Source organism: Anguilla rostrata, chromosome 15 (assembly GCF_018555375.3).
Source record: "Anguilla rostrata isolate EN2019 chromosome 15, ASM1855537v3, whole genome shotgun sequence".
Classification (NCBI taxonomy): domain Eukaryota; kingdom Metazoa; phylum Chordata; class Actinopteri; order Anguilliformes; family Anguillidae; genus Anguilla; species Anguilla rostrata.
In genome coordinates this window covers 10041321-10064360 of record NC_057947.1, presented here as the reverse complement: position 1 = coordinate 10064360, position 23040 = coordinate 10041321, and the positions used below count along the sequence as shown (strand labels likewise).

At 43.6% G+C, this 23040-nt stretch overlaps 1 protein-coding gene and 1 long non-coding RNA gene across 7 annotated transcripts in view; one reads left to right on the top strand and one right to left on the bottom strand.

Moving 5' to 3' along the window:
- Positions 1–11555: 11555 nt before the first annotated feature.
- LOC135240563 (uncharacterized) lies at positions 11556–19949 on the bottom strand. Of its 4 annotated transcripts, none has more exons than XR_010325720.1 (6): positions 19073–19949; positions 17920–17987; positions 17677–17760; positions 16600–16688; positions 16082–16134; positions 11556–12994 (listed from the first exon to the last, which is right to left on the bottom strand). It is a non-coding gene; the product is annotated as an uncharacterized LOC135240563 (long non-coding RNA). The 4 variants fall into 4 exon arrangements; XR_010325719.1 differs by having other exon boundaries at positions 17697–17760; XR_010325722.1 differs by lacking the exon at positions 17920–17987.
- LOC135240562 (zinc finger E-box-binding homeobox 2-like) overlaps positions 19932–23040 on the top strand; it is an 85732-nt gene continuing 82623 nt past the window's right edge. For all 3 annotated transcript variants that reach the window (XM_064310171.1, XM_064310170.1, XM_064310172.1), the window contains exon 1: positions 19932–20061. In XM_064310171.1, coding sequence (XP_064166241.1) covers positions 19989–20061 — 73 coding nt within the window. In that variant the 5' untranslated portion in view covers positions 19932–19988. The remainder of the gene's footprint in view (positions 20062–23040) is intronic.

The following is a 23040-nucleotide window of genomic DNA, read 5'->3' as shown; positions in this document are numbered from 1 at the left end:
ACTCTTAGAATAATGTTTTATTTTTTTTCTCAATGGGATGAATTGATGACGATAAAACAAAATCGGACAAATACAAAAAAGTGCGCAATTGTTTAACGATATTTTGCAGGAATTTAATAGCAATTTTGCGGGAATGAAAATTTTATGCCGAGAAACTTGTAAATAACTGATATCTGAACGCTCCGGTTCAGTTCACTGAGTGTAAATCGAGAATTACGGCGCATCTGCCAGCAGAGCAGAAGCATCCGGAAAGAGCCCGTGATGTTTGCGGTGCGTTTCCTCCTGTACCCCACCGAAGAGTCACGTCCCCTGGAAACGTGACAGTCCGGGAGGAGGCAGAGTCTCATCGTCCAAATTGCTCACGCCTCCAGATCACGTTCGATAAACAGGACGGAGCGGGGACGCGCGGCTGGAGCCGTCGTTAGCACGTTAGCGTGCCTTTCCTCGGCGCGCTGTTTTCCGGCAGATTGAACCGGCCGGACGGCGCAGAAGCGCGTCGGGCACGATATCTTCATCTACCTCTAAGCGCAGGAGAGTCGCGCGGCGGCGCGATCGCTAAGCTTCAGCCTTAAATCTAAAGTCGTCTGGATGATTCCTTTCTGAGAGCTTAGTCTAAGCAGATTACGCAAGGTATGCCCCTCGCCCAGCGAGTTGCCCGCCTGAACATCGGAATATTTCACGCAGCTTGAAACATTAGGAAGGTTCCAGATAATCTTTTTTTTCCCCCTCCCAACAGCGGTCATTGTTAGCCTGCATCATTAAATTTATCATATATATTCAATGAGCGGGGATTAGATTTATTTTTGATTCAAAAAAGACCACAAGGCGATGAGTTACGGTCTCCGTCGTTCCTGGAACATTGTTGCGGTGGTAGCCGGTGATGGGCTAGTTAGCAGAGTTTCAGAATGTGCTTAATGGCTTTTCAGTTTGAGCACTTAAATAGTCTCGGCTAGGTTAATGGGATTTACAGTTAAGGCCCGTGTTGGAAATTAATGCAATCCAGACGATTGCAGCAGGGCCCTGAGTCAAGTGTTATTAACCTTTAGCCTGTGTGAAACGGCGCCTCTCTGCTCAGGTGAAAAGGATGCGCGCGGAATGGCTAAGCGCGCGTGTTAGCGCGCGGCTCTACTGGGAGGTCCGTGCCTCCGCGACGCGTCGCGCCGGCGGTTTCCTGTTTGTTTGGGTCAGCTTCCTCCGCGGCTCCTCTCTCTCTCTCTCTCTGTCTCTCTCTGGGCGATCCATCGACCACGCTGCGCGGCCTTACGGCGGCGCATTAGTAACTGACCCGTCCGCGCCGCCATCGGGAGAGAGAGAGAGAGAGAGGCAGAGTGAGTGATGTCACAGACCTCGGAGACGATGACAGAAAGCTCTTAGCGTGTCAAAAGGCTACAGAAGCATCCTGGCTAAGCAGCGCAGATCTAAATGTACCATTGTAATGGATCTCGGAAAGAAAGAAAAAAAAACCTCAAACCACCACCCTCCCCGTCCAGGAAAAAATAAATAAACATTCATCCACAGGTTTTCCGGAACGTTCTTCTGGACGTTTTCGGTACCGGTGACGCGGCGACGGCTCTTCGCGGGGATGCCGGGAGAACGCTACGCGGCGACGCGCGCACGCGCGCTACGAGACTCCGCTCCAGTCCCTCGCCCCGGGCCGCTGTTCCTCCTCACCTCCCGGCGGGAAGCGGAGCCGGGCGGGCTAAGCCCAAGCGCGAGCGGAGACAAAGCTGACGACTGTCCAATAGGGAAGGGGGGGGGGGGGGGATTAAACCACCTGGCCGCTCTGGCAGGGCTCCCCCGTCCTGACGGGACGCAACAGGTGCTCAGGTACAGATGCTTTCGCTTTTCCCACAACGGACGTCCCGTTCCCCCCACACCCCGTCCCAGCACAGCCCACGCTCCCACAGGTGCAAGAGTTCAAGTTTCAGCTGCGCTCGTTTATTTATTTATTTTTTTATTTCATTCCAGCCCCCCCCACCCCCGCCCCTCCCTCCGCGGCGGGCTAACGCAGCTTTAGCCTGTGACGTGCGCGCTGGAACACCGGGGAAGTTAATAACTGGCAAGGTACACTAATCTCTGATTGCAACATTTGGTTTACCTTAATCTGGAGGGACAGCTGTATTAAAGAGGGAATTATACTAATCAGTTCAGGCCCCATGCATATAAACCTCCCCCATTAGGGCTTACAGTACAACCGCTTACCGCTCCCTTCTCCTGGAGTCCTGCTACATCTGGTTCTCTACGCGGCTGTCCCTCTTCTGCAAGGTACAGACTGGGGAAGGGGAGGGGCCAGCAGAAGGGGGGATGTCAGGAGGGGGTGGGGGGGGGGGTGGGGTGGGGGCGGCAGTGACAGTTGTTGGGGGAGGGGTGTCAGAGGACAAGCTTCCCTAAGTCTACCAGAATTTTTCAGCACAAAGCCAGCTTTGAGGCATCCAATGCAGCATGTGTTGTCATCCTCGACTGTTTTTCCTCTCTCTCTCTCTCACACACACACACACACACACACACCCTCTTTCTCACTCTCTCTCTCTCTCTTTCTCTCTCTCTGTACAACCCCTTGTCCGGAGGTGACCATTTAAAAAAAAAAACTAAATGAAAAGAAAGAGAACCAATGTCTTCAATGGAAGGAAACAGGCCTGTGCACAAAGCAGGCCTTTGTTATCGTAAGTCAGAAGGTATGATAGGTCGTGCCATATGGCCATAATCCCCCAATATCTCCTATCACCTGACAGGAAACCTTCATACAGTATGACCTTATTTGGTGGGTCCCAGGTTAGGGGGGCAGAGGGGGAGGGGGGGGGGTGGCGGTTCTAGCGGGACCCAAAGGTTTGCGTTGATTTTTCTGAACCCTGCAAACTATAAATCCAACTGATTACGCTGCACTCTTTTGCTTGGCTGAGCCTTTACAATCGGAGTTCCCTGTTAACAATAAGCCCCTGATGAATCAAACATCTATGGCATTAGTTTCACCTAGCTGCCCCGTTCCCAGGCACCACGGCTCTTTGTCAGCCCGGCTTTGATGAGAAAAACTACTGACACTTGGTGCACCTATTGATAAACAATTCTGTAATGAGGGGGCAAAAAAAAAGCAAATGTAAACTAGATTACATTTGCGAGAGCGGAGAGCTGCAGTAGAGCTCCCAGGTTAAAGTAGATGTTTCTTTGAAAAAAAAAAACCAAACCTGTTTATGTAAATATAATGATATAACTAAATATATATAATATATATGTATGAATATCATTTTTTGTGTTATTATATAATATTATAATTATAACAAGAAAGCATACTTCCCTGTGGTTTTATTGTTTCGCTGTTTTGTGCTGTATGAAAAGCTAAACATTCACACATGTATGCACATGCACGCACATTCTCTCTCACGCACACAAACACACAGTCGTACAAATGCACACAGTTCCACACACGCATGCACACACACACATACGTGCACACACACCTGTACATGCACACGCACACACATATACACACGCACGTGCACACACACACACATGTGCACACGCACACACTCACACACTCTTGACTTGAAGAACGTGCTACATTTATGTGCTTATTCGCAGTGCATGTCTGTCAGCCGTAATAACACAGGGTCTTCCACCTTTAAAAAGAAGCGGTAGGGAATGTGTCTCAGGATCCGTGGACCGTGCAGGAGCTGGATTCAGATCAAACACACATTTAACAGGACACTGGCAGGGGTACAAGCACCTATTTATTACCATAGAGCAAAACTGGCAGAAGAAAACACACATAAAACATCTTAGCTTTTGTAATGCAACATGTCAGTAAACATGTACGTGTAAAATAAAGCAGTGCGCATACAAAACAATGTTCTTTATAATTAATATGCATACATTTATATAAACCGAAAACGTGGATTTTGAGGTGTGTACCTTTAAAGAGCTATCCAGAGTGATATTCACTCAATCAAAAACATTGACATGTAGTTCAGATGTAATGAAATATCAATTACAATGAATATATGACTGTAAGTCTCGTGATGTCAGAGACTCTTCCAAATAAATATATAAATAAATGAATATGATATAGCTGTGAATTGTGAATGGCACTTTCAGTCAGGGGAAGGAGATTGCTAGCTAGCTTACTTGTTAACATCAATAAGGTTTTATAATAGATTTCAACATACAGTTAGTTGATTAGAATGTGAAATACACTGAATTCGCTAAATTGTGAAATTGTGCCTTACCTTAGCAATATTTTCAGTTGCACATGACCACCGGCATCCTTTTTGTTTTTGGGGCAGAACGGTTTCATCAAGAACTACTTCTACCGAAGTACACCAACCGCGTCGGCTATATCCAAGCAAAGTCTCGTGCAGGCAGACTAGCGTGAAACTTGAGTGGTGGTGGCTTGACGTGGTGGAATGTGATCATTTGTTGTAGTTTCAATATAGCAACTTGTTAGCGACTTGCTTTATTAAAGCATGTAACAGCTTTGGACTTCATGGCTGGGATATTAACAGGCTTAACTATACTGTGGAGCAAAATCATGATAGATTTCTCTGATGTTATGAGAAAACAAAAAAATGAAAAGAAACATTCAACAGTGAAGCAGTTTATTCGGATCTAAAATCAAGTCATAAATGGACTACACTTTGATCATCTCAAATCTCTTTGCAGTGAAATGAGGAAGCAGCTAATTAAACATCTCCCGCATAGATTTTGGCATGCCTTTTGGTTTCCCCTCACCTACGTTTATAAATAAATGGAAAAACTCACCTTTGACCCCCCACAACTACCAGTGCTATTCTGGAATCCATTTCTAAGCATTTCAAAGTCTGGCACAAGGCAATTATCAACAAACATGTCCCTAGCTAATCAGCAGAATTTGGTATTTGAATTTCTGTACGTTGGATACATGTATAACCCTTGCTGTCTTGGGGTGTTGACATTATGCACGGGTCTTTTCTTTCCTGTTTATTTGTTCTTGTGATCAACAGTAATTCTGTTAATTTATTGTGCACAACCTGGACCTTTATAGAAGCTATTAATTTATAATAGATACTGTTCAGCAGGCTTTTGGACTGAACTCTGAGCATGCAGAAAAGAGACTGTTTTAAAACATAACTACGGTGGCCCAGAGGTACAAAAAAGAAACCTCTGGGCCAGCGTACATAACTGTTAAGTACACAGATTATATATCCACACCAAAGTGGCCACTGGTGAGTCACAAGCTGACAACTTATTGTAACAATACTGACTGTATTTAGCGAAGTGCCACAGTTCTGTCGGACTCAGACTAATTGGAATGTATAATATTATATTCATATGTCACCAGATCTGTTTAACTGCAGCTGAGCACTGCCACTGCAGCACTTTGCCATTTGTTTGAGGTTTGTTTGCCTTCTTCACAGCTTGTCAATGCGGGGAACACAGGAGCTCGGGTCGGCTCAGCGAGTTTTCCGTTCCCCTCGGAAGCCCTGTGTCTCTGATCCGAGCGGACTCTCCGGAGGAAGGCAATATTCCCTTCTTTGTAAGTAGTGCATGTTTTTTTTTTGTTTTTTTTTGTTTCAGAGGGTCAAGTATTGACTGAAGGAACCCAGACTTTGCGTAATGGGGAATTGTTCTAGTCAGGTCCATGGTGCCAGTAGCCTGGCCTTTAGGGTTAGGGGTGGCAGGGTAGTATAATGCTTAGAGTTCTGGGCCTATAACCCACATATTACAGGTTCAATTCCCAGCTAAGACATTGCGGTTGTACCATGCACAAGGTGCTTGTCCTGAATTTGTTCAGTATATATCCAGCTGTGTAAATATAAATGTGTATAAAACATGTGTGAGTCAGTCCAGGTAGAGTACAATTGCCTGTAAAGTAATGTGATGTAGTGTTATGCAATTCAATGGCCTGAATTGCTTCAGTAAATACACAACACATTTATATAGCTGGATAAGTCACACTGGGTAAAATACAAATGTCAGTAATGTTGTATAATGCAATGTAAATTAACGTAAGGTGATATATTGCAGTGTAATGTATTGTAAAGTAATGTATTGCAATGTGTCATAGTCTAATGTAATGTGAAGTAATGGGTTGTCCTGCAATGTGATGTAGAGACATGTATTGTAGCGTAATGTAATGTAATGCAACATAAAGTAATGTATTGTAGTGTGTAATGTAAAGAAATGTAGTGGGTGGTAATGCAATGTATTGTGTTGTATTGCAGTGTAATGTAATGTAATCTGCTGACAGAGAAGGCTAATGGGTCTGAGTGGGTCAGAGTCTCTGATTGGTCCGATCACTGGCCTATCACAGAGCCTGACAGGACGGTGCTCAGTGCAGTGGTTCAGGGAGCTGTATAAGTCTGCTCATCCCTGATGAAGGAGAGTAAACACAGAGTTACAGTTACGAGTGAGGAAATAACTCCTCTCAGCGTTTCAGCAAACCCTGCACGAGGCCTTGTTTTTGATAAGGCAGAAATCGGAGTTCATTTAGCTGGGATTTAGTCGTGCGCTTTGGTCACGTTTGGTCGAGGTTTTAAAACCAGGTTGCGCTATACAAAATGGCTGGAAACGGAACCACGGTCTATATTTTTTGAGCAGGTTGTTGATATGTCAAAAAAAAAATGTGTATGATTTGATTGGATATGCTGTACCTTTTAATCGAATTTAATCTAGTACAAATGCACGCACTCCTTGTTTCCTTAATAAGAATTTTTTCTTATTTTAGTAATTAACCTGGATTTAATTACCAGGATATATCAGGAGTCTTAACAAATATACTCACTGCTGCCATGTGTACTGCTTGGCCTGATTTGTCCTTGAAGATGGCATCAGTCAAAATACAACAACAAAAAAAAAAATGAGTCATTCTATTTCCTGCATGTCCTCTGACTGCTAACGACTGGCAGCATTAATTCACTGGCGCTGCCCTGATATTTCTCCATTAAAAACAAAAACATGTTCTAAAATAAAAGGGACAAACCAAAAGAAAAAAGAAAAGAAAATCAAAGTTAATTGTGACCGGCTGGAACAAAATGCTTCAATCAATACGATGACAGCTCGTCTGCTCGTCATTTGGCCATTACCTGGGAGACGTGCGCCCCCCCCCCCCCCCCCCCCCCCCCGCCGAGCCCCGTCTCTCCTCCAGATCCGCTTCCTCCGCTACTGCGGTACCGCGCGAAGCCCCCCCTCCTCCACCCCCGTCATTATTCCGCTCACCCCCCCCGCCCTAATATCTCCTTTCATTTCTCCCTATCGAGTCGCTTTGTTTGTATTTATGCACCTTTGGTGCTGAAAACTGGATTCTGAGGCGGGGAGGAGGGAGGGGGCGCGGGGGGATGGGGGGGAGGCGGCGGGGGGGGGGGGAGGGGGCAGACAGGAGGTGTTTGTGATGGTCTCGCAACCATACTAATGGCTGGAAAGCAGTCAGTCTTAAAGGAGGTGATTCAGAGCAGAACAGCTTCAAAGTAGGCTGCGCCCTGTGTTCATCCAGCGTCTGAGCAATGCAGAACACCCCAATTATACCTGGAAATAGCCCGGCTTGCTCACAGAGCAGAACTGCCGGCTTCCAAACATTGTTTAAATGTAAGACGCAGAAATCACTGGGTTTTTTTTGCCATTTATTCGCTTTAAAAAATATGTGTTTTGGCAGCTTGTCACCAGGATTCTAATTAATTATAATTAATTGATTTATCTTGTGCTTGAAAAAAGGAAATCATTTGAAACAATTTCAACTTTTCGTTCTTAATAATTTATCTTTGCATTACATGCGCCTGAAAACTCCATGTGGATGGAAATGAAAAAATATTACTGACATATTAGTGTTTGAAAGTGTTCCTTGTAAGTGTTCCTTAATGATGAAGGCAGCTGACTGATTCAAGCATTTAGACACCTTTATTTGTAAACCGAAAAACCTCCCCCTGCCACACATACACATGTACAAACACAAACACACATATGCTCACACACGCAAACACACACATACTCACTCACACACACTCACACATGCACACACACACTCATGTTTTCTGCATCTAGGCTCAGCCTGGTATTATTTTCAGGTCATGTGATTAATCAATGTTAATTTCCCGGGATTAGTCAATACTGTCCACCACTCCTGCTGCTTTTTTCCTCTTACACGGGCATTACACAGATTTAGATTAGGGGAATGTTTATGTTGACAGCCAAAGCTGGATTAGTTCATTTACAGTAGAAGAGGGAGCGATTGTGTTTGGGGGGATGGGGGGAGCCCCCTTTACCAGACAAAAGACTGGAGTCTGTGCGGCCCCCTGTTCCACTGCTCAGACCGCCACAAATACCAGCGCTCATACCGCCACAAACACCAGCGCTCACACCGCCACACACACCAGCGCTCATACCGCCACAAACACCAGCGCTCATACAAACACCAGCGCTCATACTGACAAACACACAAACACCAGCGCTCACACCGCCACAAACACCAGCGCTCATACCGCCACAAACACCAGCGCTCATACAAACACCAGCGCTCATACAAACACCAGCGCTCATACTGCCACAAACACCAGCGCTCATACAAACACCAGCGCTCATACCACAAACACAGCGCTCACAAACACCAGCGCTCAACTACAAACACCGCGCCAACCGCCACACAACACCAGCGCTCATACCGCCACAAACACCAGGCTCAACACCGCTCACAAACACCAGGCTCATAAAACCCGCCAAAAAACAGCCACCGCCCAAACACCAGCGTCAACAAACACCAGCGCTCATAGCACAAACACCAGCGCTCATACGCCACAAACACCAGCGTCTACACACGCCACAACACCAGCGCTCAACAAACACCAGCGCTCACAAACACCGCGCCACAAACACCAGCGCTCATACCGCCACAAACACCAGCGCTCACACCGCCACAAACACCAGCGCTACCGCCACAAACACCAGCGCATACACAAACACCAGCGCATCATACCGCACAAACACCAGCGCTCATACCGCCACAAACACCAGCGCTCCACAACGCCACAAACACCAGCGCTCATACCGCCACAAACACCAGCGCTCATACCGCCACAAACACCAGCGCTCATACCGCCACAAACACCAGCGCTCACACAAACACCAGCGCTCATACAAACACCAGCGCTCATACCGCCACAAACACCAGCGCTCATACCGCCACAAACACCAGCGCTCACACAAACACCAGCGCTCATACCGCCACAAACACCAGCGCTCATACCGCCAAACCCACTCACCGCCACAAAACACCAGCGCTCAACCGCCACAAACACCAGCGCTCATACCGCACAAACACCAGCGCTCATACACCAGCCTACAAACACCAGCGCTCATACCGCCACAAACACCAGCGCTCATACCGCCACAAACACCAGCGCTCATACAAACACCAGCGCTCATACCGCCACAAACACCAGCACTCACACCGCACAACACCACGCTCACACCAACCAGCGCTCATACAAACACCAGCGCTCATACCGCCACAAACACCAGCGCTCATACCACCCACAAACACCAGCGCTCATACAAACACCAGCCCTCACACCGCCACAAACACCAGCGCTCATACCGCCACAAACACCAGCGCTCATACCGCCACAAACACCAGCGCTCATACCGCCACAAACACCAGCGCTCATACAAACACCAGCGCTCATACCGCCACAAACACCAGCGCTCATACCGCCACAAACACCAGCGCTCACACCGCCACAAACACCAGCATTCATTGTCCCATTGGGCAGAGCCACCAGACCCTAAGAACGTAAGGACAGAAAAATAACACCAGCGTGGGAGGGGGGAGCGCGGAGGAGGGATTAGGTGTGGGTGACAGGGTAAGGGGCGGGGGGTAGGGGAGGGGAGGGGGAAAGAGGGAGGGGAAGGAAGGGGAGAGGGAGAGGAAGAAAGGGGAGGAACAAAAAGATGATACAGGGCAACAGATGACTAGTATTATCCCATCAACCTGCTGTTAGCTTACACACCGCTAACCTCTTTGCTTTCGCGGGGGGGTTGGGGGGGGGGGTTGCGGGGTTACCCAGAAGTCCGACGCCGTCCCCCCAGCGATACGTCACTCTTACAAACGGCCGCCCGGGCAGGGGGTTTAAAGGTAGCGGTCGGCGCAGCCAAAACAGGGAGAGTTACCTCCGCGCTCCGCTTCCTCCTCTTTCCCCCACTGGCTGCAAATCAGCGCTCGCAGTGGACAATGGGCCCAGCAGTGGCCTCATGATTGCTTCTTTTCAAATGCTAATGGGCATCCTCTCTCCTCTGCCAGCTTTTTTCTTCGCAGAGGACAAATTACAGTTTACAAGGCGCGGAGAAATAAAAAATCTGAGCTGAATATCTTTTTTTCTCCCACCCCCCCACCCCCCCACCCCCCTTCTCCCTTCTTCTTCTTCTTCTTTTTTTTTTTTTTTAATTCGACAAACTGACATGTAAATTACCCTTTAAGTGCTCCACTCTGGGGCTCCGATCATCTCCTAATTGTCGCAGTCAATTGTAGCCAACAGTCTCTTCAATCCAGAGCGCTCTGACAACAAGCGAGGGGATCAAAGCCGAATCAACTGCCTTCAATTCCTCTCTGTTTAGGGCACTACAAAAACACCGAGAGGAGGAGAGGGGTGGAAGGGCAGCGACGCGGAGAGCCGTCGAGTGGCGAAAAAATGATTACAGCGGTCGTTTATTTCATATCTGCGATGGCGCGCGTTTGTCAGACGGCTCATTGTGCGCCGCGAAGGGGACGGACCGCGAGCGGCGGGGGCGCTGAAAGCGAACCCTCTTCTCGGCGCTCGGGAGCCGCTGCGGCGTTGGCCTACGCCGTCGGGTTTTGACGGGCAGGTTCTCGCGGGTTGGAACCCCGGGGCCGAAGCGCTCGAGCGGCGCGTTTCTCGCCGGGGCGTTCCGAATCGAGCTCGCGCCGAGGTGCTTTCGACTGACGCCGCTATCTTAATAGCGGTCGCTCCGTTTCCGTTTCGTCGCAAATTACCGGTCACGTCGTCGCCGCGCGTCGACACATTCGCTTCACATTCGCTTCACATTCGCTTCACATTCGCTTCACTTGGGCTTCACTTGAAACAGATGCACATCGATTGAATATCGGTGGAGTCTGACCCCTAAAAAAAACGTGTTTAGGTTTCCTACATTATTTGGTAATTTATGGCTCTAATACTAGTTTTCACTGTGCCTTTCCCTCTCTAATTATGATGAAAAATGGTTGCAATATTGGATATGCAAAACATCTTTTTTTGTAGCCTGACTGGAGCGCTGAAGATATGTCTCTCCTTTAATACGGCCCCATTTAGAAAGATCTACAATCGCTTCTGGTGAAATGTTTGGGTTTTGCCCACACGCACATGCGACGGGTAAGTACTGTTATTGTGGGTGCTGGTTCTCTCGTACCCCAGCACTCAGCCTGAGGATAAACTGTGCCGTCTTAACTGGTCGTGCCAGAAGAGTGGCATTTGTAGGGGTCCATCTGAGAAAGAGAGTCCCTCAGTCAAGTGATCTGTACGTCACTGCTGGGGAATCACCAAGCAAACGATGAGGTAAAAATAAAACAACAAAGAATAATGGTTGTTCAAAGCTTGTTTTATTGACACACACACACACCGCTTCTAAGAAAAAAAAAGGTTTTATGCACTGCGGGTTTGTTTAATATTTGCTTTGTAAAAACAGTAAACAAAGAGATTATTCTGATTGGCTGGCTTTTTTTTCCCCTTCTTCTCACTTTCAACAAATTAGGGCCTAGCCAAAAACTCTACGATGACCTATACTTGCCCAAAAATGCAGCAAATGGGACCCTCCCTACCTTGTGAGTTTCTCCTTACCCTTCCATGTCAAATTGGTCACGGTGGTCAGCTGCAGTCGCCGTGAGTCATGAGCTACCGGTGTCATGTGACGTCTGTCTCCTCCCACATCTGAGGCCGCGCTCGTCCCTCACGCTTTCAGAACTTTCCAGAACCGGAAGAGCGCTAACGTTCGTGGAATTTTAAAAAATGAGAATTTTATAAACATCCCTAATATCAAAACTATATGTTAAATTCTCACATTTTTTTTTTTTTACCTCTGTTACATTCAATTTTGTATTAAATCAGGGAACTGCACCTAGCCTGTCATTAAGTCCAGCCTGCGCTATGATGCCGGTGACACAGTCAGGTGGTCGGTGAAGAACAGCTCCGACAGACGGGATGAACAGGCGGACCGTTCTCCACTCTCTCGCCTGCAGTCGAGCCCGCTCGCTTCTCGCTTGCTTTTCATGGAATTCAGGCAGGATTAGTCGTAGCACAGAGCCTGGTCATAATGCTATTCAGGTGCCTGAATAAAGGATTCATTATACAACCAGTTGGCCCCGGTTATTTAGCATAATACAGAATAATGTTATTGCCTTTAAAATAATAGAGAATTGTCAAAAAAAAATAATATATCGTGCAAAAACAAAAGTCATAATTACTGCAAGTGTAATATACTTAGGACTGAAAAAAAAAAGATTTTTCAAAAGATCTAAATATGGCAATGATGACAGTCAAGTGTACCTATACAAAGTTATTATGTTCATTGGTTAATTGGGATTTTCAGTCTGCGCCACATTAAATGACCACTCCACAGAATGACCTTTGAAGAGAAAGGTATGATTTGAGGAGTCGAGTAAAACATATTTATAATATCTTTGAATCCAAAGAGAAAGTGGCTTTCACATACAACAGCTGAAATTAAAAGGCAAATATGCAAATGAATGTAGAGATTAGAGATACAACAATTATTCAAATGTTTGATTAATAATTCATCATAGCAAACGTCAATTATTAATTTGGCGGGCCAATAAGTCACATTTCTTAAGTGGAAGGGCTCCTGTTTTGGAGGACTTACCTTTTCGGTCAGGACTGCTGGAGAAGAGGTTGGGGGTTGAGGGGTCGGGGGAGTGGCGAGGGGAAAGAGAGTTCTATCGGTGTCAAACATTAATTGAATGTGTGTCCTGGTTCCGTCCTTCTGACCGTGGGTAACAAAGCTGGAGCTTCAAAAAGAAACAAAAACACTGCTTGAGTCCCACATAGCGTGTCTCAAGCAAGCGCTTTTTTTGGCCACTTGGGAGCTGACCTCTTTCCAGAGAAAAAAAAAGAGAAAATAATTTTTTTTTTTAAAGAAATACAAGTACACAACTTGATAGGCTCCTATTAAAGTCACTCGGACACAGGAGCGTGGCTAATAACGTGGGCAGTCTTCTGGTGGGCTCGCACTTTTTGAATTTAACAAGGGCAAACTCGAGCGAATCGATGCCCTGTTTGATGTGAGGGTTTGTTCCTCGGCGTTCCGTTGCGCGGCGATCCCTCCCCGCTCTCTTTCATGTGCGGCCGAAGCAACATCTGAAGACCTCTGATTGGAGGAACGGTTCGGAAGAAAACAAAGTTCTCCCTTGGCCGCGAGGCCCGTTTGCGAATGCGGACCGAATTCGTTTTGCGCGTTTCGGGAGTCCGCGAGATCGCAGGCGCGCGTTCGCCGCTCGCTGGTCTTTAATTGTCCATCAATCTGGCGTGCTCCTGGCTCCGCGGGCAACAGCGGCGCGCCCGATGAGATTACATCTACGGCGTCCCCATCAGAATATCAGCGCCGGGGAAACCCACAGAGAAATCTGCCGCACGCGGCCGAGGAAGACCCGGTCGGCAGCCGACGCGTGGGCCGCAAACGAGGAGCTCTCCCGCTCGTTAAAGTTCGCCATCGCCCCCACCCCCCCCCCCCCCCTTGTCGCGCTCCGCCATGGCGGTGCCGTTTCGGGGAATAACGCGCTCCTTTTGGCGGCTGGACAAGCGCTGCTTAAACGGAACAGTTTTCCTCAGATGCACACACACACGCTGCAAACAGATGTTTTCTTTTGGACCTCCGGCGCGTACGCCGTCGTGAATAAAGCGAGCGACTTTGACTGAGGGTCTCTTATTTCCAGAGGGTCAGAGGAAAGCTGCAGAAGACAATGGTATAAGCGAAAAAAGGGTCAGGACTCATTGTGCTTCTGGTTTACTGTCCTTTGTACTCACCTCTCACTCTGGGGAAAAAAAAAGACTACTTCACATATATGCATACGACGTGTAATGTCGTATACCACTGCAAAATGAAAGAATTAATCCAAAAGATATTCTGTGCAACCCTTTAACCAAGCGAGTATTCTATTCATTTTGTGTGCCCTCCGGCAAAATGATATTAATATAGGAAATTAAGACTTGTGTTTTTCATCAAATATTCTTACAGGCTACAGAAAGATGCTCGGATTTAAATTCTAGGTAAGGCAATTCACACCCCACGGAATGCACTTTATACAAATGCTCAGTCTCAACAGAGTTTCATTTTGTTTTGTTGTTGTTTGAATGTCATGAGATGTGGCACGGATGTGATCAGAGCAGGACCTCGTCGAGGATGTTCACCCAGTGACAGGACGGGACCTTTCATTGTGCTCGTTCATATTTACTGGGGGAAGTTCTGGCGAACGGCTCTCCACCACCTGTGCATTCTCTCACTTTTTTTTTTTTTTTTTTTTTTTTTTGCAGATGTGTAATTTCCCGGGACCAGCTTCAGTCTCAGATTTTTAATTCCCCAGCCTCAAAACAATCACACAGAAACATGATGCAAAAAAAAAGGAATACAGCAAAAGAAAAAGTAGCCCGCATTTTCTGTTGTGTGTGTGTATCAAAAACTTGCCAGATGTAACCTGTTAAAAGCCACTGATTTGGTTTGTCTTCAACTCATATATGAAAATCTTAACACTGTCCATTACAATAATAAAAACAGCAGCTATGCCTACATGTACATTTATAGTACATACTGTTGGTAAGCACTGACCTCAGTATGAAGTATTTTTTACAAAAATAAAAACACAACTAATTTCTCCTGCTTTACCTCCATGTGCGGCAGGCCTGTTTTGGATCATGGTGATTCTTAGAATTCATTCTGCATTGTGTTGTAACGACAACATGACTATAAGCCTTGAGACCTGATGTGATGCTGTCAGTTATTAGCTTTGTTGAAAACACCAATGTCCTTGTGACAATTGTATATCAGATCCAATTAATGTCTGCGATTTATTGTTTTCCAGCACTTCAAATTATTAACGGTAATTCAAGTGCACCGTCAAAATGTAGGCCTAACTGTGTCCGCATACAGAACAAGCAGTCAGTCATACAGAAACTAGTGATCCTTCAAACAGTTCAAATCTCATCATACCTGCACATCAAGGTAAGTAGAAAACAGTGCTTCAAAAAATTGCAATGTCTTATACATGTAACACGGTACTTTATGTAAAACATACCCATAAAATAATAAAATATAACCTACGAACTTCCGCACACTCAACTTTTCTTCATTTGCATACAGGTAACAGTGTACAGTGACGTACTAGAGAAGCTGACTTTAAGTTAAAAATAAAGCACTTGCAGTTCTTTTGTTCACACATATAAAATAATCTATCTTCATGAGTTCGGGACAATGACATTTCACCTTATTGAAACGCTAATAGGACGACTACACAGCGGATTAAAATCTCTTCAATGGTCGAAGTTCACTGTTTACCGTATGGAGCCTTCTTAAAACAATCAATCACTTAATCTTAATAGCTGAAATGGGTGCGTTACGTTCTCTCCATTAAATTAACAGACAAATTAACCTCAAGGTCCCACTGAAGGTTCGCTATCAACCGTAATCCCATTTCACGCTGTATAGGACATTCAAGCGAAAAGAGAAGGGTGTCACTTGTGGAAGGGGTTCACTTAACAAGCGAGCGTTGGAGGTGACGCATCAGCACGGAGACTCCGGCTGTGTGACCACGCCGCACTGCTTCTCATTTTAATACACATGGCTGAAAACGAACATCAATCGCAGCCTGTCTGAAGAACAATTCGATTTCTCTTAAACCATCTACTACGATGAAAAAAAGGCAACGCGGAGACTTTATATCAACAATATACCCCGGACTTTAACCAGTGTATTTATTGTAACCTACATCTGTAACTACATCCAGGGAAAAATAGGTTTTGTAGCTATATGGTAGAGTGAAAAGAAAAGCACCATAAAAATTTTTTTTGCCCAAGTACGATTGAGAGTTAGAGTGTTTACTTACCAAAAGAAGCGCGTGGACACAACTGGCCATTGAATTGCACGTCAGCACATTGCCTATAAATAGATGATTTAAAAATACATGTAAATAAACACAAAGTATTAGAACAATAAGGGCAAGAACAGATTTATCACAGATTTGTTCAAGCCCCAATAAGTAATTAAAAACGTAGCAAAAAAAAAAAAAGCGCAGGTTATAATCCCAGTTAAGAGATATCCACCGCTAAATTAATAATCAGAGAATATATATCATAAATCATGTCATTAATTAATAAATATATTTTTTAATTGGTGGAAAACAGCTCTGCAAAACAAAACAAATAACACATAATAATAATAATAATAATAATAATAATAATAATAATGCATATATTATAAATATAGATACATATATACTGCCTGAGAAATATTAGAAGCGAAACGACTCTAGGGACCAGGACTCTAAATTTGCCGCTAATCTCGAGCCTTTAGAAAATTTCCGAATTCCAGATGTTGCGCATCTTCCCTTTGCTCGGTGCTTACCCGTTCCCTGGAACCCGATTGGCTTTGAACAAAGGCATCAAATAGGCAAGCCCCTTGATTGATGATTTAATTATCCATACAGTAGATAACTGCATAAAGATAGGGAAGAGAGAGAGACAGAGGGAGAGAGAGAGAGAAAAAACTTTATTTACATAACCAATCACTGCTCTCCAAAGGTGGAGCCTCGCCTTTCCATCCACGTATGGTGGGACACAAACGCACTGAGACAGAAATTGCTTTACTCTCTAAGTTAGCAAGTAATAAATAAATAAATAAATAAATAAATAAACAAACCACACCCTGTTCATACATTTAACATCTGGCATGAAAAGTTGCTCACGCATGTGCCAGCTCATGTTTTGTCCTCTTTTTCCCTCCCGTGAGAGAGTGAGAGAGAGAGAGAGAGGGGGGGGGGGGGGGGTCAAAAACATGGTCATATCTTAATTTTATTTCAATATTGCAAATTTTTTCCAACACTCGGGTTTTCTCATTACTGAATATGAATTTTGATTAAATAAATCACACCTGGTCCGGCGCCTTGGTTAATTAGGCTGCCATAGGAGATCAACCATTAAAGCAAAGGAATATATATATATATATATATATATATATATATATATATATATATATATATATACTGCTGAATGAAATCAGCAAGAAGACAGCAGGCAAAAATCACTGACAAAAGTTATAACGATAAAATAAAAACCAGGCTTTAGCTAAACCTTCCTTTCTGTTTATTTATTGCTGTCATAATAATAAACGAAGGCGTGCATATTCCGATAGGCAAATAAATAAATAAATAAATATTCCACATTCTTGTAAGAAAACACATTTCGGCGCTGTTTCGGTTTGCGATAATCATTTGCTGCTACTGGATGATTTCTTTAAGATCGCTTGTGATTTCTGTGGAAGGTTAAAGCCGAATAGGGTATTCTAACTTTCTTCAAATATTATTCTTGCTTAGATTTAAAGGTAATCCAACACAGGCTACTTTTCTTTTCTCTGATCATAAAAAAACGAGAGAGAGAGAGAGAGAGAGAGAGAGACAGAGAGAGAGAGAAATAACTTGATCACGTTTTCCAGAAGATGCTCACGTTTGGTGCTCCTCAATTATCCCTCTCCGTGAAGATAGGTGGCGTGTGTTTCAGGGTCTCTCCTCTGTATTACAGAAAAGAAAAAGAAAAAAATGTCATTAGAAGAGGCGTAACACGTCAGTCCGTCCCCAGGTTTGTTTCCTGGACTGGCTGAAAGAGATCAGTTCTAACCTGCCCAGCAGGAATAACGGTCCTTCTTCCAACTATTTCTAAGGCTTATTACCATTTTGTAAGGATCCTCAATTCTCCAGATTACTTTTGTTCCAGTCGGTTTTTCCTCACCCGAACTCTCTGAAAAGATAGTAACGTAAATAATAAGGTAGGTGTGATTTCTTTGCTTTTATATGAGCAGTTTTGCAATAGATAACAGCCCAACTGGCTAATATCGCAAGAGATGTCTTCTATTGCCTGCACTGAAATTTTGCTTCTTTCTCAGCGTTTTTCATGAAAGTTTACCTACCTGTGCAGGTGAAACGGTGCAGGTTAATTCACATACGTAAACGCATACACATAGCCTACAGACACACAAACAAACAAACAAACAAACAAACAAACACATGTTCCACTTTGCATTCAGTACTGTATGGTCTAATTAATTTAATCTATTTTTTTAAATTCCCTCGGACTATTCGAACCAAAACGAAAAGAGGCGCGTTGTAGGGTCCCAGTGAAAACATATATTGTAGAAATGCAAAACATTTTACTGTTTTAACATGCAGTAACAACGCAACTACATTTTATTTTCTATGGCTGAACCTAGTTTCGCGATTTAGTAGACGGACAGTTAAAGCACATATGTAGCGTTTCATTATACAGCCTATGTAAATATTAGTGAGTGTAATGACAAATATTGGCTTTATATAAATACTGTCAGAGACACAACCACAAGTGAGATTCACTGTTTAACTTAATATTCCCAGATCTCACAAAACTGTTCTCCATTGATTGTCACGATTCCACGGTTTGTGTCTTGTTTATGTTTTGTGAGCGTTTTTTGTTTGTTTTCCTTGTCATGGTTCGTTTCCCATTGCGATGCAACACGAAGACTCAAGCCAAGCAAAAGACGATGCGTTTTTTAATGTAACACCAGCCTTGCGGGTGTCATTGTGATGTTCTATTTGATCCATACCTTTGCATGTTTTACCAAATCAAGGCTCCACGAAGGCAATAGAGAAGTTTTTTTTTTTTTGCTGTTTGTTTGTTTTTGCTTTCCTAACATGTAAGGCTTTCCCGAGTCTTACATGTTTATTTTGCATGCATTAAATAATTACGATTTTAATTAAGGCTGCATATTTCCCTCATATGGTAAAAGTATTTAGCTGTAGCTATAATCAAAGACAACGAAACTTACACTTGTCACATACAACTCAACTTACCTTTGCTGGTGAGCTGAAGTTTGGAAGAATACTCTTAAATTGAATACAATAAGTTGATTGGAGGTGGTTTTGGTCAGGAGAAAATGGGTTAATTTCCAGTGTTACATATACAGTTTTACATGTTACATCTTTTCACTGCCATCCGTCTGTATTAATCCCTGAGCCGAGGTCTGTGAAAGCTGCCGCTGATCAAACAGAACCTTTTGTCATCTGCAAAAATCCAAAATTTGACAGAGAGCCATACTTTCTCATTCACGTAACTTTGTGTGACACACTGAGGGGGGAAAAATCCAGTGTCTTGATCGTGACCATACTGTATCGAGCAAACCTTTTGTGAAGTCTCAAAAAATATAACTGTTGTTTAAATAAGTTTCTGTCGAAAATATTTGCAACAGTAGTTATCCCCAACAAGTTTTACATACTATTTCACAATTCAGTCACAGGACGTTACGAGATATCGCGTCCACTACGTAGCTAAATAGTTCTTGGCCAAACTTTGATTAAAATGCTCAGACACCTCGTATTTAAATTAAATGCCGTAAAACACCACATTCCCCAAAGGCAGTCATCTTGAATTATGACTAATATCGAAGGTGTAATTCTCTCTCTCCCCCGCTGCCTTGCTTGGCCTCTGTCCTCCGTCCTTTCGTTCCATTTGATCACTGTTTCATCAAAAGATCAAGAAAAGATAGAGGCAGAACATTTAGGGTCAGTCGAATGTTCCGGGGTTAAACGTATTTGGAGTTATTACTTAATATGTTCATATGATTTTAATGTTCATTCAGGCGCCCTGCGTTCAGATGGGATCACCCAGTGCCCATATTGTTGGTGTGTTTGGTTGTTAGATATTGAGCCTGCGTGCTGCCGATTCAAGGAGTCGACTCCATGCGAACTGCCATCTGATCCACTCTTATCAATGAAGCCCGAGATCATGGCGGATGGCCCCAGGTGTAAGAGACGAAAACAAGCCAACCCAAGAAGGAAAAACGGTAAGAAAAGAAAGACGAAAACGACACGCGGAAATGTGTGTGAATGTTTGGATGTAATTTTGTCACTGGTTAACAGGACGTTCGCTCCGGCGATCCCTTCGCCTGTTGTATTTTCTTGTAACCCTACGTTTCAATGGGAGTTGACGGCATACACAGAGAAATAGTGCTAAAAGGCTGTGAGCGTGCATAATCGGAATTTCCTCTGGTTTAATTTTTAAAAAGTCGGTGCTTTAATTTCTGTAGTATTAAGATTCGCTTTCACGGAACTTAGCAGAGTTGAAACTAAAGAGTTTAAGAAGGGCTGACTAGGCGTAGTGGGAAGGAAGGGATTGCTCGAAAGTTTAGGACTTAAATAACGGTTCAGGCTCTCTTATTTCCCATTAGGTGAAAACCGTTATGTGACTGCGTGTTTGTTCTAAGTTGAAATACCTGTGGATTCTTCTTGGATACGTTTATAGTTTGTGCCGCGTGTGTAAATCGGGCAGTTTCTTTTCTCACTGAGTCAGTGCGCTACATTTTTGCTTCCACCGCTACTTTGTCAAGTGCTCCAGGATTAATTTCATTCATTCCTATATGTGGGCTAAATTTAATTACACGGTAGTAGGTCCAAGCTATACAACCCGGTGTCTCCACGTACTCCACCCAATTACGTTTTTTCTCAAGCGTTATTCATCTTGAATTCTGAAATTACAACCACATAACTATGTCATTTGTTTTAAGGGAGAAGATAGCACAATTCGTTTTGCCCATAGCCTATGTGTAGCCTATAGTTGTACAACAAATACACAGTGCTAAACATAAACAAGCAATCGAGCAAACTAAATAACTATGGGATCCACTGACATATTAGCAGGGCATCGCAACAGTAATCTTTCTTGTTTATTGACAGCAAGCGGTTGTAAGAGTGAGCTTTTTGTCCTTTTTTTAATCAGAGTGGTTAACTGCATATTTTGTCTTTTAAAAACATGTCGTGCTTTTTCAATCGCTGAATCAGTAGTATGTGCTGGATTTATTGATGCATATGGGGAGTGACTGATGAATTTGTACAAAGGAGCATTCGTTTGTAGCTTGCCTTTTGTGTCTTTTATAAGCCGGCCGTTTACAGCTCAAAAATCAGTTGGACTCTTGCTGTCTTTGAGGCTATATTGGTGTAAAATGTTTTAGAAAGAGAATGGTGCTAGTTTTACATTTTTGAACACGTCAATTGCGTTGTGTTGCGCTTAATTTTTCAATTATTTTGTTACCGTTGTTTACGTTTTTGTGCAGATATTAGCCCAGTGAAAATGCATCGATTTGCATGCGAAGTGCTTTTTCCCCGGCCTTTTCCTTCTTAATAGCAGAGATTAAATTGCATACACCCATCTACATTTTATGTTTTACTTCTTTTCTTTATTAAATGTTGTGTATCGATTTGGCAAAATCAATGTCAGTTGTTGAGAGTCTTTTCTGCTTACAAGTAGCTTGAAGCACGTTGCTGATCTACTGAATAACAAAAGCTTGGAGTGAAGTAGCCCTTTTTCAACTGTGCACTGCAAACGGTTTAGGGAGGGGGTGGGTAAATGAAATAACCTGTAATGTATTTTTCTACTATCTCACTGGACACGCTCAGTCGTTGAGAAATAGCTAAATTAAAAATAACGCATTTAGAGTGTGTACTCAAATTTAGCTTTAAAGCAAGCGTGTTTTTCCAAGTCAATTAACCTGTAAAAATGCTCTGTTGCGGGATTTATTTGAAATAAGCATGCCAGCTACATATTAAGAAATAACTACATGCAAAGCACAGGCAAACCGATATCTAACTAAAATATATAAACATTTGAAATTGTTCATATTTTACATTTTTTTGAACAGTAATGCATAAATATTGTTGTGTCGTTTGGCTGTTTGTCTATTTTGACGCATGGGTTAGTAAACATGAAGTTGTTTCCTTTCGTTTTCCCCCTTTTTAAAATTTCTCTCTTGTCTTGCGATGCTTCCAATGCCTTTTCCTTTGGGACTGGCCGGGGTTTATCTGAGCTGAGTGGGGTCTTCTTCTTCCCAGGAAAAGATGTCAGAACTGAGCTTGTGTCTTGGCCGATAACACTAAATATGATGATGCTTATCAGAGTGATAGAGAAATTCCTTGAATTTCGTAAAAAGAATGAATAGGCTGTGGAAAACAGAGATCTGGAAAGTTGACCTGAAAGGGAAGAACACTGGCAGTGTTTGTCAGAACTGACAAAGTAAATACATTTTAATTGGGGGGTGGGGGGCGGTTTAATTTTTTTAAAAATACTAATAAATAACGCAATAGCCTTCAGAGAATTGATACGTCAAGGTAGCGAAAGATTATTATTATTATTATTATTATTATTATTATTATTATTAATAATGATAATAATATTAATAATAAACACCACCAACAGCAACAACAACAGTAACAACAACAACTCCAATAGTAATAATAATAATAATATACATAAATAATAAACATTTTGAAAAACACATTTGAAAGAAACAATTGTCCCTTGAAAGAAACAAGTCTGCCTGAGAATTGGTTACCGCCTGATGCATGTTGTAACTTTGTTGCACTTTCACTTGGGTGTGTGTGTGTGTGTGTGTGTGTGTGTGTGTGTGTGAATGGGGGATGTGTGCGTCTGTGTGTGTATGTGTGTGTGGGGTGTACTCGCGTTTCACTCAAAGCACTCAAGGTCTTGCCCTTTATACCGAAATCTGCATCAGCAGGGGAGGAAATATTAGTATATCTCGTATTTAAAAGTATGTTCAGTGTGTGATATCTTGTCACAGCGACTGCTGTGATATTCTATTTCATGTAATTGCTAATACTTCATTCTTAATTGGCAAAGTAATATTTAACGAGCCTCTGTGCAGTTTGATGTTGAAGCTATCTTGGTCAGTGCAATCACATAGATTTTTTACAAGCGAGTCTAAAACATGGCAGTGAACTGGATGGGGAGTATCACCGGTCTCTGGTCATTC